Source organism: Wyeomyia smithii, chromosome 2 (assembly GCF_029784165.1).
Source record: "Wyeomyia smithii strain HCP4-BCI-WySm-NY-G18 chromosome 2, ASM2978416v1, whole genome shotgun sequence".
NCBI classification, from domain to species: domain Eukaryota; kingdom Metazoa; phylum Arthropoda; class Insecta; order Diptera; family Culicidae; genus Wyeomyia; species Wyeomyia smithii.
Genome location: NC_073695.1, coordinates 208,076,229 through 208,089,632, shown reverse-complemented (window position 1 = coordinate 208,089,632; position 13,404 = coordinate 208,076,229). Strand labels below are relative to the sequence as shown.

General features: G+C 41.5%; 1 protein-coding gene across 1 annotated transcript; it reads right to left on the bottom strand.

Moving 5' to 3' along the window:
• Positions 1-6,644: 6,644 nt before the first annotated feature.
• LOC129720372 (uncharacterized) lies at positions 6,645-8,468 on the bottom strand. Its single transcript, XM_055671834.1, has one exon. It carries the CDS (start codon positions 8,466-8,468, stop codon positions 6,645-6,647), a length of 1,824 nt encoding a protein of 607 aa, XP_055527809.1.
• Positions 8,469-13,404: the final 4,936 nt, after the last annotated feature.

Genomic DNA, 13,404 nt, shown 5'->3' with positions numbered 1-13,404 from the left:
ACCTCCAAACTCATCGTATGGGTCGATTGCATGTAACCTAAGGCGATACGCAAACAATGATATTGTATTCGCTCCAGTTTGATCAAATGTGTGTTTGCTGCGGAGCGGAAGCAGAAACACCCATACTCAATTACAGACAATATCGTTGTTTGGTAAAGCCTTATAAGGTCTCCTGGGTGGGCTCCCCACCATGATCCGGTTATTGTACGAAGAAAATTTACTCTTTGCTGACTTTTCTTCATCAGATACCTAACATGGCAACCCCAGGTGCCCTTAGAGTCGAACCAGACACCAAGATACTTATGCACCAAAACCTGAGAGATCGTTTTACCCATTAATTGTGCTTGGAGCTGAGCAGGCTCATGCTTCCTAGAAAAAACTACTATCTCAGTCTTCTCCGGAGAGAATTCGATACCTAGCTGTAGAGCCCAAGCAGACAAATTGTCCAAGGTGTCTTGCAATGGTCCTTGCAAATCGGCAGCTTTGGCTCCTGTAACAGAGACCACGCTGTCGTCGGCAAGTTGTCTTATCGTGCATGAATTTGCCAGACATTCGTCGATGTCATTTACATAAAAATTGTAAAGAAGGGGGCTTAAACATGAGCTTTGGGGAAGACCCATGTAGCTAATTCGAAAAGTTGCCAAATCACCATGCGTAAAATGCACATGCTTTTCGGACAACAAATTGTGCAAAAAATTGTTTAAAATTGGAGAAAATCTTGTCGGTGAAGTTTGCCCGAAAGAATGTCAATAGAAACGGAATCAAAAGCCCCCTTAATATCCAAGAACGCAGACGCCATTTGTTCTTTGCGAGCATACGCCAGCTGAATATCTGTTGAAAGCAACGCAAGACAATCATTCGTCCCTTTGGCACGGCGGAAGCCAAACTGTGTATCTGATAGCAGACCATTTGATTCGACCCAGTGGTCTAAGCGACGGAGTATCATTTTTTCCATCAATTTCCGGATACAGGATAGCATTGCAATCGGCCTATAAGAGTTGTGATCAGAAGCTGGTTTCCCTGGTTTTTGGATGGCGATCAACTTCACTTGCCTCCAATCCTGCGGTACAATGTTTTGCACCAGGAACTTATTGAACAAGTTCAACAAGCGTCTCTTGGCATTGCCGGGTAGATTCTTCAACAAGTTGAATTTGATTCTATCTAACCCAGGCGCGTTATTGTTACAGGACAGGAGGGCAACTGAAAATTCTGCCATCATAAAAGGTGATTCTATCGCGTCGTGGCCCGGAGACGTATCGCGAACAAGGTTTTGCGCAGGAACAGAGTCCGGACATACTTTCCTGGCAAAATCAAATATCCACCTACTTGAAGACTCCTCGCTTTCGTTGACCGTTATGCGATTCCGCATTCTTCGGGCTGTGTTCCAAAGAGTGCTCATTGATGTCTCCCTCGACGTCTCGTTTACGAACCGACGCCAACATCCGCGTTTCTTTGCCTTAGTCAGGCTTTTAAACTTGGTATCAAGCTCCGAATAACGTTTAAAGTCGTCGGAATCGTCTGTATCCCGGAAGGTCAGATACGCGTCGGATCTTTGCGTGTAGGCATCGGAGCACTTTTTGTCCCACCACGGAGTGGGAGGCGGTTCTTTGGTCGTTACGCCAGGGTATTTCTTCGTTTGGGCTTGCAACGCGGCGTCGAGAATCAAGCCCGCGAGGAGGTTGTATTCTTCAAGCGGTGGATGATGTTGAATCGAATCGACCGTTTTTGAAATCATTTCCTCGTATAACTTCCAATCGACATTCCGTGTGAGGTCATACGGAATATCAATTGGTCGCATGCGAGTTGAACCGTTATTAATTGAAATAAGAATAGGCAAATGGTCGCTACCGTGAGGATCGAGGATTACCTTCCATGTGCAATCCAACCGTAGCGACGTCGAACATAAGGATAGATCCACAGCGCTTGGGCGCGCTGGAGGTTTCGGGATACGTGTCATTTCGCCGTTGTTTAAAATAGTCATGTCGAAGTCATCGCAAAGGTTATAGATTAAAGAGGAGCGGTTATCATTGTAAGGGGAACCCCAAGCCACGCCATGAGAGTTGAAGTCTCCCAAAATCAAACGTGGCGAGGGAAGAAGTTCTATTAAATCAAAGAGCAGCCGTTGCCCAACCTGTGCTCTGGGAGGAATATATATTGAGGCAATACAAAGCTCTTTACCTTGTATTGTCATTTGACATGCGACAACTTCGATGCCTGGAATCGAGGGGAGGTTAATACGATAGAAAGAATAGCACTTTTTAATCCCTAGAAGTACTCCTCCATATGGGGTGTCTCGATCAAGGCGAATAATATTAAAATCATGGAAGTTAAGATCAATATTTGAAGTAAGCCAAGTTTCACAAAGGGAAAATGCATCGCATTTGTTTTTATTTATCAAAACTTTAAGTGAATCAATTTTTGGTAAAATACTTCTACAATTCCACTGTAAGACAGAGATAGAATCCTTCATATACGCAGTTGAATTAGGCATCGAAGGATACAATCGCTGCAAGGAGGGGCCATTGGGCAGTCAACTGCTTCAAAAATGATCTAACTGTTGGGAGAAGTACTGTGAGGAAATTTTTAATTGGATCAGGTATATTGAAGTTTTCAAAAATCCAGTCCACGATGTTAGAAAAATTCACCAATCCAGAGTTTATTTGATTTTCTGGGTGTGCAAAAGGAACAACTGGGGTTTTAGATGTTCCAGGAAGTGCTGGGAACTCCTTCTTGGACTTTAAATTTGCAAGCCCAGGAGGAGTTGGCTTCGGCTTTTCCGCAGCACTTTTAGATTTGTTCGTATTATTCATTCCATCTTGAGAAACCTTAGGTCCTTTCCTGGGAAGCTTAGGAGAGGAAAGATTCTTCCTCTTTCTAGTCTCCCCAAGACAGGCAAAAGAAGTTCCCTCTAGTGGTTCGTCAGAGCCGGTTTCATCTGAAGACAACAGATCAAAGGGGTTCGATGTTATGGTAGAAGTGGTCACGGTCTTCTTAAGAATCTCAGCGTAAGATCGCTTTGAGCGCTCCTTAAGAGACCGTTTAATTTTATCTCTGCGTTGCATGTACACCGGGCATGCGGAAAGCTCATGCAGATTTTCCCCGCAGTGAATACACTTTCCAGCGTTTACACTGCAAGAATCTTCCGCATCTTCCTTACACTTGCCACACCGTGCCTTATTGCAGCAGTAGGCAGCTGTACGGCCTAACTGCTTGCAATTGGTGCAATTCATAACACGGGGCACATACAAACGCACAGGCAGACGAACCTGGTTGATAGAAACGTGGCTAGGGAGTGCAGATCCGGCAAACGTAACGCGAAACGAGTCTGACGGAGTGTATACTTTTTTACCGGAGACGAGCGACATGGACCGTAATTGCTTAACATCCAATACTTTCGCCTCGGTAGTGGATTTTTTGAAGCAGCCGACGCCGCTTCCCAGAATACACTCAACAGTCAGACTCGAATCGGTTATTACACCGTCGATCTCTCTCTACATACACGCGATACTCGCGTGTAAAGAGCTCAGAGCGAGCTATATCGTTGGCCTGATCCAGATCATTGACCACGACACGGAGCTTGTTTGGTCTGACTTTTGCGATTTCGGTCACGGCCTTGTATCGTGACGTCAGATCTTTCGCGATTTGTAACGTGTTCAGTGATTTTCCTCCTGGTTTGGGCCTCATGTAGAGAACCAGTGGACCCGTTGATCCGTCTGGGTAGAGCCTGGGACGAGGATTGACTAAAGCAGGGACAGAGGGGGGGTGAACAGGAGGGACAGGGTCGGGTGGGTTTGGAGACGGGGGATCGGGGGCTAAGGGATCCACATCCATTGCGCTCAAACTAGCGCAACAGTACAGTGGCAAAGAATCACGTACCTCTTTTTTGTTGTCTTCAATAGCACAATCACCGAGTCTTTCGGTGCTGGAACGGGCAGCTTCGCAGCGGCACATCTATAGCACAATAGCAGAATGACCTTCGGATTATCAGTTTGTCTTTACACCGCACTTCGCACTCTTTGAAACACGACCGAGTAAGCAATGCTTCTTTTCTTTTTCACACAGTAGCGACTTTATAGCGAGACAACCACTTAATGCGTCCGTTTTCGTCGAGCGTTCGGGACGGAATGTAAAATACGCCATTTTGAATTATGGTAGCTTCCAGTTTTTGAAAAACAACCTAAAATGCCAGATTATATCCAACATTTCGGAAAATGCAGCCAATTTTTTTTTAACTTTGATAGTTTCATTGTATTCTAAGGAAAAATTTACGTAAGAAACACCTATCAGACCGAGGTAATATGAGCCAATCTCGTGATAATACATATTCACGAAATAGTTTTAAATTTCTTAATTTACATCAAACAATATATATTTTAAAATGCCTATTATATTTTCATCCTAAAGAACAACATAAGAAATAATTTTTGGGATTTCTCTGGTTATAAAAGAATTGGAAAAAATCTTTTTTTCTGTTACAGCAGCGTTGCCAGTTTTTTTAAGTAAAAATACTATATAAGACTGGGTCAAAAATACTTCCTTGAGGTACACCAGCTCTAACAGGCAAGAGAGTAAACTAAATGGACAATAACGTGATGCTTCAGCTGGATTTTTTCAGGTTTTAAATTGGAGTGACTTTGGCATTTTTCCATTTTAAGAGAAAACATGCTAATTCAAAGCATCTGTTGAAAATTCTCACCAAGAAATTTAAAGAGCTTTCGGGAAGTCTTTTGAGGAGGATATAAAAAATCCCATCATCTCCTGGTGCTTTTATGTTTTTGAAGTTCTTGATAATAGTTCGTATTTCATTCAAGTTTGTTTCCAGTACCTATTCAGAAAGAAATTCTTGAGTGGTGATCTGATCTAACTTTTGTAATACTTCATTTTCAATAGGTGTCATTACGTTTAAATTGAAATTATGAACACTCTTGAACTGCTGGGGCGACATCTAGAAATTACGTTATGCAAAATACCCAACTTTTGGACCCCCACCCATATGTAACGAAACGTAACGCCAACGCCAACCCCCCCTATAAAAATTACGTAACGCTGTAGAAGAATTTGCTTGATAAAAATGCTCGTTTTTGGAAAGTTTCTCCAGAGTTTTTTTGTTACGTAACGCTGATCTTACCTCCCCCTTTCCCTATGTAACAAATAGTAACGCTCGAGGATACCCCCCTCCCCCCTATGAGCGTTACGTAATTTATGGATGCCGCCTGAGTGAGTTTTTGAGCTTTGTGTTAATTCGTAAGCAATATATGAATACTATCTTTGAGGACTGGAATGAGCTTGGAAGTTTTATTAAGAACCTTTAAGCTTTTAAAGGCCAGAAAGGTTTGGAATATGATTTTCCGGTCAAAATGGTATTTTTTTTGGTATTTTCCGATCCAACGTCGATCGCGCGTAATGGCATGATTTCAAAATCCGGCCAAAATAATGTCTCGCCTGGGTCCGCAGGAAGGGCAACAGATGCCTCTGGAGGCACTCGATGCGGTAAATTTCGCTGTTGATGGTAACCGTTGTGATTTACAGTGTACTCAGTTTTCCGCATTGGCCTGCGAGTATTTTTGGGCGAATTTGTCCACTCTCTTCTTCCTTTTGACTTCTGGAACATGAAACCGTCCGGTTCGGTGCCTCCCGGACCTTGAATACCTACACGAAGCCCAGCTTGTTTCATGGTTTGCTTAACTAACCACCCTTACTAACACACAGAGAATCCTGAGTAAGAATCCCCAGGATACCGATCAACACGGTGACGGAATCGTGAAAGGAATCGCAAACACGATCCGGAGGATTCCCACTCACGATTCTTATTCAAGAATCCTAGAGCCATATACAGGGCATTCCTGAGGATTCTATTTTCAGGAATCCTTTTCAAGGACGCTCACGAACCCAATGTGAGGAATCCTAGAGAATCTATGCGAATCGTATGTGTTCGTCCGGGCAGGCGGAACACTTTGCCTTCAGAGCCGGGTCGCGAATCGAAAGATTCGGATTACGCTTGAAATAATCCAACACCTTCCGGGACTTCAAAGGGTCAGCTGTCTCCGATTTTGATCCACTTCTAGCCCGTCACTCGGTTGTCTGGGACTCCTTGAATGCTTTTGTCTCCCAAGACATAGTTTTTGGGTGATTTCTAGTTGTGTTCCAATCGGATTTTCCACGACGGTGAGCGAAATTCACTGGTGATTTTCTTCTTGTTTAGATGACATTTAAATAACTACTGTTCCGAAATAGCGGAGTTGTATGAGGAACCGAATTCTTTTTAGCAGCACGTAGTTTTTTAGAGAATGCAGCTTTTAGCTGTGAAATATTTATTTTTAGTTGATTTTTTTGAATATAATTCAATGCGACTTACATAAACGGTCTTTCCCACAGTAATACAAGCAAATTCTGCTTTTTCTCCACCTGGCGGTAATCTCTGCTCAGACACAGTCTGTTAGGTTAGATTTTTTTTTATATGACTTATTTTTACTTACGTATTCGTACTCAATCCTATTTTTTAATCTACTTTAATTTTATAATATGACTAATTTTATTTGCACAAATTTTAATTTATCTTTAGCTGTAATTCACTGTTTAAATTTTGACAATAAGTTGTGGTTCGCAAATTCACTCTTTCACTCGACGTGTATGCAGTTGGTCTCCTAGTTGTCGTCTCGTGTTTCCGCCCGCTTGACAGCTCCACTTTCGTTTTGGGTAGCAACTTCACTATCGGAGATATTGGTAGCTGGCATAGCAGTGTCGCCAGAGCCAACATCCTCCCCCCCCCCGTAACACTGACCCTCTGGGTCTGTTTTACATTTTTCATCTACCTCTAATACCGCCAGCTTATTCACCGCCCTACGAATCAACCCCCTCGCAGTTTGTACTATAGCCTGACGGATCCTCCCATCACTGCTTCTGATGACTTCGACAACTCGACCTCTTTCCCAGGTGCTTCTGATCGCCTCGTCTACCAAAACAACCAAGTCACCAGAGGTTATTGGTTTTCCCTCCGCAAACCATTTCGCTCGCTTAGCAATAGTAGGCAAATACTCTCGTACCCACCTCCTCCAAAAGGTGGCCAAGTGCAATTGAGTTTGACTCCAAGACTTTTGCAATATGGCCACATTGTTTCTTGATTGAGGCACTAGCTGGTGAGCCCCATTTGAGCTGCCTAATAAAAAATGATTCGGGGTCAATGCTTCACTTTCTTCAGAGGCGATTGGCAGATATGTGAGCGGGCGACTATTCACTATACCTTCTGCTTCCATCACCAGTGTTTCTAAACGTTCATCATCCAATTTTGCATGACTCTGGTACGCAGCGTTCATGCCATTTTTTATTGAGCGCACCATGCGCTCCCACGCGCCCCCCATGTGGGGTGTACCGGGAGGGATAAACATCCACTTAGTTGAAGTGCTGGTGAAGGTAATGGCTAGCTCTTCCATCTGCTCCTGCAATAATCTATTTGCTCCCTGAAAATTCGTTCCGTTATCGGAGTAAATAGTAGCTGGTGATCCACGACGAACGACGAACCTGCGAATGCTTTTTATACAGGAACTAGTGCTGAGGCTGTGAACCACCTCACCATGAACTGCTCGTATAGTAAGGCAGGTGAACACCGCAATCCAACGTTTCGCATTGCTCCTACCAATTTTCACCACTAAGGGTCCGAATAAATCCAAACCGGTATGCGTAAATGGTCGTTCAAATGAAGCCAGACGTACAGCTGGCAACGGTGCCATTCGGGGGATGCTGGGTTTTACTTTGTACACTTTACACCATTGGCATGCTTTAGCGACCTGCTTCACGGCAACTCTTAGTTGCGGCACGTAGTATTTTTGACGAACCTCGTTCACGACTGTTTCGTGGTTGCAATGGCGAAATCTGCGATGGTAATCATCCAACATGAGATAAGTAAATCTATGTTTTCTGGGGAGTATAATTGGAAACTTAGAGCTTTCTGTCACGTTGGGGGCGGCTGTTATGCGCCCTTCCATCCGCAAAATTCCAAAGGTATCAAGCATAGGCGACAACCTGTACAAGCTACTTGATTTTTCAAGCTGTAATTGTTTATCCGTCGAGTTCTGTTGGTTGTGCGTTAGAAGCACCATTTCGTCTGGAAACGCTTGCCATTGCGTTAAACGAATCAGTGTCCGTTGCCCTTTGAGCAGCTCCTCCGAACTCAAATAGCTGCTGTTCTGTCTTTTCACGATCGACATTTGTTTTCGGGTGTCGAAAACGCGATGTACGTATGCGGCTGAGCCAATCAGGCGTGACAGACGTGAGTACCGCTGCAGGTCGAACACCATTCCGGGTATGGAAATATGGCGGTGTACGTGACACGGTCGCAACTCTTCTTCCGTGGGTAACAATTGAGTTTTCTCACGAGGCCATTCGTTTGGGGAACCTTTCAAAAACTCCGGCCCATTGAACCAAGCGCCAGCTATGTTTTTGCATGGACCCTTCCCCCACTTTGTTGCCATATCAGCTGGGTTTAGTTTGGTTGGCACCCAATGCCAATGATGTTGGCTCTGGCGACACTGCTATGCCAGCTACCAATATCTCCGATAGTGAAGTTGCTACCCAAAACGAAAGTGGAGCTGTCAAGCGGGCGGAAACACGAGACGACAACTAGGAGACCAACTGCATACACGTCGAGTGAAAGAGTGAATTTGCGAACCACAACTTATTGTCAAAATTTAAACAGTGAATTACAGCTAAAGATAAATTAAAATTTGTGCAAATAAAATTAGTCATATTATAAAATCAAAGTAGATTAAAATATAGGATTGAGTACGAATACAGATTACCGCCAGGTGGAGAAAAAGCAGAATTTGCTTGTGTTACTGTAAGAAAGACCGTTTATCTAAAAGATTGTTCCGAAATAGCGGAGTTGTATGAGGAACCGAATTCTTTTTAGCAGCACGCAGTTTTTTAGCGAATGCAGCTTTTAGCTGTGAAATATTTATTTTTAGTTGATTTTTTTAAATATAATTCAATGCGACTTACATAAACGGTCTTTCCTACAGTAATACAAGCAAATTCTGCTTTTTCTCCACCTGGCGGTAATCTCTGCTCAGACACAGTCTGTTAGGTTAGATTTTATTTTATATGACAAATTTTTACTACGTATTCGTACTCAATCCTATTTTTTAATCTACTTTAATTTTATAATATGACTAATTTTATTTAAACAAATTTTAATTTATCTTTAGCTGTAATTCACTGTTTAAATTTTGACAATAAGTTGTGGTTCGCAAATTCACTCTTTCACTCGACGTGTATGCAGTTGGTCTCCTAGTTGTCGTCTCGTGTTTCCGCCCGCTTGACAGTTCCACTTTCGTTTTGGGTAGCAACTTCACTATCGGAGATATTGGTAGCTGGCATAGCAGTGTCGCCAGAGCCAACAACTACTGAACCGATTATTATGAAATTTTGCACATATAAATGACACACTCTAAACTAGTTATACCTAGCATTTTACCCACGGATAAAAGAGATGCATTTATATAACATAATTTCGCAGCGACTAATGGATGACTTGACTTTTTATTTTTACCAATACAAAAAAAAAACTGAGAAGGACATGACGAAGGATGAGAGAATGAACATTGCATGATAATAAAATATTTCCTTGAAATGGTGACACTAAGGTTTACGGTACCACTTAAAACATCACCCCTGCTTCATGCTTTTATATTTTGACTTTGATTTTATGTTTCACGAAATGACTAGTTTTGTTTTGAATAACCATTTAGTTCTGTTCATTTTAGAATACCCCGTCGCCAATGTTATCAGAGCACTGATGGCATTGAAGAAGATCACAATCTGAATCTTTTCCGATTTAAGAGAACGTTAATATCTTTTGTTGGTGGAATGTAAATAATCAAAATTTTCAGATCATTAAAAATCAATCAGATATTGTTAGCATCTAGTTTTAGAGTTTTTCATAGCCATAATCCAAAAACATAGACCAATTATCGTTTAGAAGATTTCAACTTTGAAGAATTGATGAAGAAAACAAATTAATGTAAAGAATCATGTCATTTATGTAAAATTTATGTAAGTGCTGATGGCTGACACATTTATTAAAAAAGAATTGAAGCTGACGTAATCAAATTTAACGTCAACAGTCAGAAACTAGTTTATCGTTACTTACTTTTTCTAATGTATGGAAAGTTGAGTTGAGTTTGATTATTTAGAATTTAGCTTTTTTGCAAGTACCACAATGTACTATGCGTCCATTCTTTTTTTGATAAACGGAAGCGCAAAACATTACACAAAACATTAATAATTAATCAGGTCTTGTTCTTACCTCTGTGCCTCTTGACTGGTCTATTAATAAAACATCCGCCACAGAAAAATGTGGGTCAAATTATGCGCAGAACGTTAGATAACTTCCCGTGTTCTGTGTTTTTCGTTAGGCACGCGAATAACGAAAAGCAGCACATCAAGCTGGCCTTCAGTGCGATTCGGTTTTCTAACGCGCCTCTTCAGATTTCCGCGATTCCCCTTTGGCCCCACTTCTGAAGTTCGCACCATAATAGCTTTGTCCTTCACATTCAGGCAGAAGCTTTTTCTCGTTGAGCGCGATTCACTTCCTTCCACGCTATCCAGATTCTGGCTGTTGGAGGCTGGCTTAACCGACAGAATTACCACTCCAGCAAGCCACTCTTGAAGACTTCCTCCACCCGTTACTCTCACACGATTTCGTCGTGTACACCTTTGTTTTCCAGCAGCCATACCTCCTGCTTCCGCCTACTCCAAGCACGACCTCGGGGGGCTGAAAAGAGCAATATTTCCGCCATCTCACGCCGCGAAGTGGCTTAATTTCAATTCAATTGACTGTCAAAACTGAACACGAATTTTTTTTTCACAGCAGCTCAGAGGCTCGAGCGCACAGCTAGGGGTGAGTTTTGAAAGGAACCATATTTCGACCCGCACACAGAGTCACAGTCACGGAGAGAGAGGGTTGCACGCGTACGGTTCAGCTCGGATGGCAACGGAGAGCTTCATGCAGTTCCAAGTTTGGAGCTTGCTGTTGTTTTTTTTTTTTCGTTAATATTACTCGTTCTAAGATTTTGACGTGATAGATCGCGCATTCACACAGGCATGCTGAAAATTCAATTACCGAAAAAATAACAATCGACAGACAAGTCTCTTTCGACTGCTCTTTGCGGCGATCCTCATGGCCGTCCCCGTGCGCGCAGGCCTGTCTGCGTGTCGCGAACCCCCGCAACCCCGGTTACTTCGAAGGGAAGTGACTGGCGGATGGACGAACAGCAGTGCAAGGAGTAAGATTCCCAAGCGACTCTCGTGCAGATGGATCGCTGAGAGTTCAGGGTTAGCCGAAATTTGATTGGGGGGAAAAGATACACACTCATCGTTAATTTCGGTATATTGGGATAGGAAGTGTGACACGGCAAAAAATACAGCAACTCTCATCGGCTGGCTTGCAGCGGCGACGACTCTAAAGTGACTTCAAGGTGACTCATAGATTAAGCAGTAATCTGGTATGGTTGATTTTATATTGCATTCGAGTGGTGCATAACAGATTGGCTGTAACTGCTTTTCGGTGGATGAGGAAGCATCCGTGGAGCAGAGAAATAGTGAGAATAGAATGATGCTAATATCTAATGGTAAATAAAAGTTTAGTGCGCAGTAAAAAGTGTAGTTCCAAGTTCCAACTTTTATTCGCTTACGATTTTGATTTACACAATGCTTGGGTAATATTGGGATCAGGAATAGAACCAAATGAAGGGTATTCCACATCACAAAACGCTGTAGAAAATAAACTAGTTGACCGATCCTTTTCAAACTTTCAGACAGTAAAATATAACCGATTGGTAGCTTAGCTTTTGGCATATTTATTTCCTTCAACATCAATGCCATTACCGTACGCTCGCACCTGACGCTTAAGGTGAAACGGTATTGAATGCACAAACGGCCGACTTTGAGCCACCACTCCGAATTTTCAGAAGCACAAGACCCGGAAATAGATAATGAGCTCCCTGTGAAAACGCTGTTTATGTTTCCTCTTCATTGGTTAAATAATTCAAAGGATCTTGATTTACCACTGGTCGACAGAAGTGAAAATAAGTTGTCCCAAAGCTCAAGAATGTTACTCTAACAAGATTATAGTTCTTTAACCATTCCTGTGAATTTTGATGCCCCTAGTAAATGCAGAACTGCGTCAAAAAGTGGCAGAGTAATTGCTTTAATTCTCTGAAATAAAGACACATTCGCTAGAAGCACCAACATTCACAGTAACCTTTCGTATAAACTTATTATAATCTTTCATTTTTTCCAGTTTGAGCTCTCTGTAGGGCAACACCTGAGTTTACCAGTGTTATTCATTCAATCTTATTGCTGTCAAAGAAAGAAGTGTGTAATATCGATTAGCCTTGGTGCTACATACCGTTTCGTCAAGCGACCTTCTGTTTATTATTTTGTATGAAAATATTTGTACTAAACGTGTACTAAATTAGTACTAATTTTTTTTGTCTTCATTTTCTCAATTTAGAAGGATGGTTTCTTCTACAAAGTTGTTCATTAGCCAATAATATGAAAGTCTTCCAAAGTCACAACTATTCAAGAATGCATCGCGTATAAGATATTGATTTTTTTGGACAAAATGGACAAAAAACTGTTATTTTCATTTTATTTTTTTTTCTGAGTGTACTAACCAACTTTATGAGTTTTTAATCATAAATCCTTTGAACTTTGATCTTTACCGCAGAATTAGGATGGCTATGGCATGTAATTTTTGAGATATATAAAAAAACTAATTTTTTTGATTTTCTTCATTATGTCATATCTCCATTAGCGCACGAAAGCGCATTTTGAAACTCTCATGGCTGAAAGAATATTAAACTAGGTGTCTGCAGACAAAATTTCAGCCCGGAACTTCTTGGAGCTTTTACTCTGTGAGTAATTTTGTTAAATTCTTCAAAATTAGTAAAAAAGTGCTATTTTGTTTCCAATATTATGCCCAATGTCTTCGGAGATGTTAAAGAAAAATAAATATAAATGCAGAACTGCGTCAAAAGGTGACAGAGTAATTGCTTTAATTTTCTGAAATAAAGACACATTCGCTAGAAGCACCAATATTCACAGTAACCTTTCGTATAAACTTATTATAATCTTTCATTTTTTCCAGTTTGAGCTCTCTGTAGGGCAACACCTGAGTTTACCAGTGTTATTCATTCAATCTTATTGCTGTCAAAGAAAGAAGTGTGTAATATAGATTAGCCTTGGTGCTACATACCGTTTCGTCAAGCGACCTTCTGTTTATTATTTTGTATGAAAATATTTGTACTAAACGTGTACTAAATTAGTACTAATTTTTTTTGTCTTCATTTTCTCAATTTAGAAGGATGGTTTTTTCTACAAAGTTGTTCATTAGCCAATAATATGAAA

Bases quoted from the DNA above. Each gene is read 5' to 3' on its own strand.
- LOC129720372 (XM_055671834.1), bottom strand. From the start codon at position 8,468: ATGGCAACAAAGTGGGGGAAGGGTCCATGCAAAAACATAGCTGGCGCT.